General features: G+C 36.5%; 1 protein-coding gene across 2 annotated transcripts in view; it reads left to right on the top strand.

Moving 5' to 3' along the window:
• LOC106879995 (retinol dehydrogenase 11) overlaps positions 1 to 6,606 on the top strand; it is a 50,511-nt gene that overhangs the window by 35,056 nt on the left and 8,849 nt on the right. For both annotated transcript variants that reach the window (XM_014929778.2, XM_014929776.2), the window contains exons 3-4: positions 1,783 to 2,022; positions 6,336 to 6,425. In XM_014929778.2, coding sequence (XP_014785264.1) covers positions 1,783 to 2,022; positions 6,336 to 6,425 — 330 coding nt within the window. The remainder of the gene's footprint in view (positions 1 to 1,782; positions 2,023 to 6,335; positions 6,426 to 6,606) is intronic.

The raw sequence follows: 6,606 nt of genomic DNA, 5'->3' as shown, positions 1-6,606 counted from the left end.
AAATACACATACGAAATATATATATATAGTTTTAGGGAAAAGAACCAAGGTTCATGAACTCATTGATGAAAATCCAATGTCACATATAGAAAAATTAATAAGTAAAAGTACAATAAATAAGTATAATATAATACAACGTAAATATCATAAGATATTATTATCTTTATCTTATGATATTTACGTTGTATTATATTATACTTATTTATTGTGCTTTTAATTATTAATTTTTCTATATGTGACAGTGGATTTTCATCAATGAGTTCATGAACCTTGGTTCTTTTCCCTAAAACTATATATTTATATATATTTTATACTGTGAAACTTAATTTAATTTAATTTTAATTTTTAATAAATTGATTTTAATTGAGTTTTTACCTGTAATTTTGGATATTATCCCTAATATTATTATTATTTTATTATATATATATATATATATGCATATACAGGGTGTTCAGGCAAAATTTGACAGTTTGCATAAAAGGAAAAGAAAACACACTATCCCTTTCAAAAAGAAAAATATTTAAATAAATAAAAAAAATACCAAAAAAATACCAGCTAAATTATTGCTGGGAGATGACAAAATAGCCACTTCAGCTTCCGCCACAGTCTCAAAATGGCTCAGAAACCTGGCGCATGCATTCCTCACTGTGTCCCTGGGAAGATCTTCAAACACTTCCTTGATCTTAGCTACCAGCTTGGTTTTGGAGTTGCAAGCAGAACAGTTGACGTCTTTTTCAACCACACCCCACACATAGTAATCTATAGGATTACAATCGGGGGAATTAGGAGGCCAGAAATTGGAGCTGATGAAGTTGTAGAAATTCTCTGATAACCACTTTTGGCTCTTTCCAGAGGTATTGCAAGTAGCCAAGTCCTGCAGCCACACATAAGGCCTTCCAGCATCTTAACATGGCCACCTGAATTGAGCCTAATGCCCTGTTCAAAGATATGGGGTTGCTTGACATCACCCTTACTGGCGACATACCCAAAGACCATCACAGTTCGGGGTAACTTGGTTTTCATGATGTTAGTGTCATGTCTTACAGCCTTTACAGCCTTTGCAGAGCATTGAGCAGCAGACATGATATCAGCTTTTTGATACCGAGAGCAAATGGTGCATGACATGGGTAACTCTTTTCCAACATTCATATGGCTACTGGTCCTCCATGTGAGCTAACTTTTTCTCAACCACAACTTCAATCTTTATGCTTTTCAACACCATTGACTGCTCACCAATACATCAAGCTGTTTCTGAAAAAAAGAGGAAACATTAAAAAAAATCAAATTTAGCCACAAAACACCCTGTATAAAGAACCAAGGTGAGTATCATCTTACTGTCTTCAAGAAGACCCATGCTGCACAACAGAATTGATATCTTAAAATCACCTTAATAATGCTTGCATGTGCAGAACTCTGTCCTACCTCCATTCTCTCAGCTCATCAAACTTTTCCTCACATCACTTTCCTATCTATGGTATTACTTGACTGCTGTAATCACAGCAGAACAGGCACACACTACATCTCTTCTCTTCCTAATACCAACCTCTTTACAGAGTGTACTGGGTGCTTTTTATGTGACACGTATATAAACATATTATATCTAGAGCTACATTTTTCTCGTAAGTCAAAATAGTCTGATCTGAGAAAAATCTGGCTGATATTTCTTGTAGCTTAGATGACCACACAGAATTTTTTTATTTTTACTTAATACACCTCATATTTTCTTTTGAAAAACATTTCCATTTATTGAATTATTCTGTTTCTGCATGTTCTTTTTATTAGGGCTTGGTTACATCACTGCACGCGAATTAGCTTCTCGCAATGCCCGTGTTATTCTTGCTTGCCGGAATGCTGAAAAAGCTGAAACTGCAGTGGAAAAAATCATTTCAGAAACTGGAAAGAAAAACATTGTCTCCAAGAAGTTAGATGTAAGCTCTTTAAAATCTGTGAGAGAGTTTGCTGAACAGTTCCTGAAAGAAGAAAGTCGACTAGACATTTTGATAAATAATGCTGGTATCATTAGTAAGTTTTACCCATTTCTTTTATTACATTTTGCTAAATCTTCCCTGAAAAAAAAGTAACATATTTTCCAGAATCTACTATGCACTCTAGCATAAGATGCACCTCTGTTTTACAGGAATATTCTATGGAAAACATTTTTTTAGCATGTTTCATCATGCACATATTGAAAAAAATTGTTAAAAATATATATATAGGCGTAGGAGTGGCTGTGTGGTAAGTAGCTTGCTTACCAACCACATGGTTCCGGGTTCAGTCCCACTGCGTGGCACCTTGGGCAAGTGTCTTCTACTATAGCCTCGGGCCGACCAAAGCCTTGTGAGTGGATTTGGTAGACAGAAACTGAAAGAAGCCCATTGTATATATATACACACACACACACACACATATATATATATATATATATATATATATGTTTGGGTGTCTGTGTTTGTCCCCCCGCCATTGCTTGACAACTGATGCTGGTTCGGCAAAAAGAGACCGATAGAATAAGTACTACGCTTACAAAGAATAAGTCCTGGGGTCGATTTGATTCGACTAAAGGCGGTGCCCCAGCATGGCCGCAGTCAAATGACTGAAACAAGTACAAGAGTAAAAGAGAGAGTAAAGAGTATATTAGCAACAGAGGCAATGTTAACGCATTAGTGCATAGCGTCCAGAAAAATGGATGCAGAAAAAATTACTATTGCTTGTCAAGTAAACTACCTATTGAGCTTATTTTTGGTATAGTCTGCCACTAAACTAGTGCTCTATGAGTGAGCAAGCACTGTGCACAAACAAACCAACTATACACATGTATGAAACAAGTAATAGTAATTTTTCCTGCAACCATTTTTCTGGACACTATGCATTAATGAGTTAATATTGAGAGCTGGCAGAATTTTTGCATGCTGGGCAAAATGCTTAGTGGCATTTCTTCCATCCTTACACTCCTTTAGACTACCATTTGTTTCGTAGTTTACAGAATCATTTGGGGGACATAACTTTCGCAAGCTAGGAGGAGGTCGAAACTGACATTTCAGAGTTCTTCACTTTGAAACCAACAGTTTTACATTGATAGGATTAAAAAGCTTGTAAATAGATGGAAAGTACAGAGTACAGGGAAAGTACATTGATGACTAAATTTCAATTAAATATAACATTTGATCATTTGTTTTCTTTATTCAAAATTCGGATAGAACTTATGGGATGACCTGAAATGTATTCTCATGCATATAGTTAATATCTATATATGCTCATATATATTTAAATGATAAACTTCTGGCAAGTTTTACAGGTTTTTACAGTTCCAGTGATGGATTGGGTCTGTAGTCTTTGAATTAGCTTTCTCCTTTCTGGTTTTGAGAAGTCTAATTTCTCAAGATTAGTATTTAGGCAGTGTGTTACATATTCCAGGGCACCAATAATTGCAGGTATAAACTTGAACTTGTAAGCTGGATAGAGTAACTGCAGATTTCTCATTAGTTCAGCTTTGGCATTCTCTTTTACTCTGATCTTCATCTTTATGTTAACATCCACTAGGCAGCTAATTTCCACAACTATGCACAATTTGTCTTCTCTATCCCAAATCTTTATATATCAGGTCTGTTGTGCTTACATTTTATTGAGGTCTTCACTGGGACATTCCATCAATATCCCTTTTTATTATGAGTGGCTATGGCTTCTACCATACTGTGGGTTCTTATTTCTTTTTCCTCTGGGTTATCCTTCTGAGGGATTTCATTATAGTGTCCTAGCTACATCACGTCTCATTGGTAGATAATACTATGATGACATTTTCAGACAACTGTTTATGATGTGGGTGATATCTTCAGTGTTTACTCCACAAAGTCTACATCAGTTGATACATTTTACTGCTTTTCCTGTATTTCTATCCCTTTTGAGCATCAGGTACTTGGTTGATATTTCCTGTTCCTGGCTTGCAAACGCAAACCTTTCAAAGTGGGAGGTAGTAATCCGGCAATTGGTCCATGATAAACTACTTTGATAATCAATGTTACTATCATCTCAGAGCTTTCTACCAACATATCCATGCATAGTTTTCTGCTCATATGGTCTCATCCTCTCATCTGATGATATGTTGCAGTAGAGTTGTGTGACTTCTTTGGGCATGTATTCTAGGTTATCAGACAAAGGATTTTGCTCAAGGAGCTGCTTTCCAAGTCTCATGATGTTATCAGCCTCAAAAATGCAAACTTGGTCAAGGGATGCACATTGACACTTGGTGGTTAAACAATGTTGCTGAAGTGATATGATACGACATTCAAAGGCATTTTGGATTGATGTTAAGCCTCTGCTTCCTTGTTTTCATTTTAGGTAGAGGCAGTCTACGTCACTGTTTATGTGGAAATCATGTATGCTTGTTAGTATTTTTCGAGTTTTCACCTCAATGGCTCGTATCTCATCAAGCGTCCAATCAAGCAGCCGAAATGTTGGTATGAATACTGGCACTGCAAACACATTGTGGGCCACTGTTTTATTGAATGCAGAGAGTTCTGAGGTCCAAATTTTCTTTATTCAAATATTCTATTCTTTAGTGACACATGTTTTGTTACAGGTGACACTGTAAGATATATTTTCAGCCACCCCTAGATACCTGTAACATTTCTCATCAGATATAGGGGAAACAGTCAAAATCATTGATGGAGATGCTGCTAGTCTGGTTTATAGTTTTCCCCCTTTCACAACCATATAACAACATTTATCCTGACCAAACTCCAATCCTACATCCTTTGAGAATGTTGTAACAAGGTCAGGGCTCTTTTTCATCTCATGCATATTCTTTGCATAAAGTTTCAAGTCATCCACAAAGAAACTGTGTAATTTTGATATTTCTATTTCCTTGTGAATCAGTGAGATATCCTTCAGATTTCCTTAATATGAATGACAAGGGGTTTACAGAAAGTATAAACATCAAAGAGAGGCTGTCCCCTTGGAATATGCCTCTGCAATACTGTATTCTATCAGTGATAATACAGTCACTCCTCATGTTTAATTTATAGACGGTGGTCCACGATGAAGTCAGGTCAGCTATGGTTTTGACTATGCTCACTGGAACTTTAGCAAGTTGAAGGGCTGTTAGCATCCATGAGTGGGGAAAGAGTCAAAGGCTTTCTTGAAGTCGAGCCACATTGAAACTAGGTTCCTCTTATGCTCTCGCATCTCTGACATCACAGTTTTGTTGATTAGCAATTGCTCAGCACATCCCCGGACTCCCTTCTTCCTAGCTGCTTGCTCTGTCGTGATGATGTTATTGGTTTCACAATGGTCCTGGAGGAAGAGGTCTAAGCATGCTGTATATATCTTATACATTAAGCTCTGGTATGCAATTGGCCAGTAGTGTTTTCCATGTGGGTGGTTCTGCATTTGGGGATCAATTTTGTTTCTGCAAGAGCTAACCAATGTGGTATGCTACTGTTCCCAATAAGAGCTTGCTGGTACAGATTGATAAGATATGGTCAGTAGAAGGTTAGCTTCTTGTACCAATGTCTAACAATTAAGTCTCTTCCAGGTACCTTTTCATCTTGGAGCTTCTGGATCACAGTTGCAAGAATTTCACCATCAATGTTGTATGTCTTGGGTATAACACAGGAGCAATAACTTCTTCTGATTTCTTCCAGCCACAGAGCATCTTGGTTAAACTCTTTCTTTTCACTCCAGATTTTCCTCTGGAAGGAGTCTGTATCTTCTCATGAAGGAGCTTCTGTGATGTTCACTGCTCCTCCTCTGTGTGTGTGTGTGTGTGTGTGTGTTTATCCCCCATCACTGCTTGACAACTGGTATCAGTTTGTTTACATAGTGGTTCAGCAAAAGAGACCAATATTATAAGTACCAGGCTTGAAATATAAGTACTGGAGTTAGATCATTTAACTAAACTCTTCAAGGTGGTACCCCAGCACAGCCACAGTTCAAGTTAAAGATAAAAGATATTAAAATAGGTAAAAATAATTGAGAAGATAAGGGAAATAACTGAAGCTTCATCCTTCTCCAGGAATGACTCTCAAAATGTTTCCATCTCTAAACTCTTTGTATTACACCTAAATCAAAAGTTCCCACTTCATCCCATAACATTAACCAAAAGAGCAGGTTTCAAAACACTTTATAAGATAAAATTCATAAGAGATTTTAAAAGGATAACAATTAACCAAATCCCCTTAAGAATACTTTTAAGAATAACTTTTAAGCAATCCTGATTCTCCAGAGTGATAACATCTACTTTAAGAAACAATAGACTATGTTAGAGACAACACCAAACTTCCCTTTGCTAACTCTTTCATAGACTGTTTTTAAAGTCCATGTCTTATTCTGTTCTGTAGCAAATGATTCCAAGTTGACAGAAGACGGACTTCAAGTAACATATGCCACAAATCATTTTGGTCCATTCTTACTTACAAACCTTCTCCTAGGTAAGTAAATTTTTTTACATATTTTATTACCTCTTAATCATTAACATTTTCAGCTGGCAAAGAGGTGTTTAAATTAAATTAGAGGAACAATGCCAGACAGAGGAGCAGTACTATGAACTTTAAAGGCACTGGAACTACACTAGTTCTGGTCCCCTTGGCTAGTGAAAGTTGTTCCATGTTT

This window comes from Octopus bimaculoides, chromosome 14 (assembly GCF_001194135.2).
Source record: "Octopus bimaculoides isolate UCB-OBI-ISO-001 chromosome 14, ASM119413v2, whole genome shotgun sequence".
In the NCBI taxonomy this organism is placed as follows: Eukaryota; Metazoa; Mollusca; class Cephalopoda; order Octopoda; family Octopodidae; genus Octopus; species Octopus bimaculoides.
The sequence above is the reverse complement of the archived record's forward strand: the minus strand, read 5'-3'. Positions and strand labels throughout refer to the sequence as shown.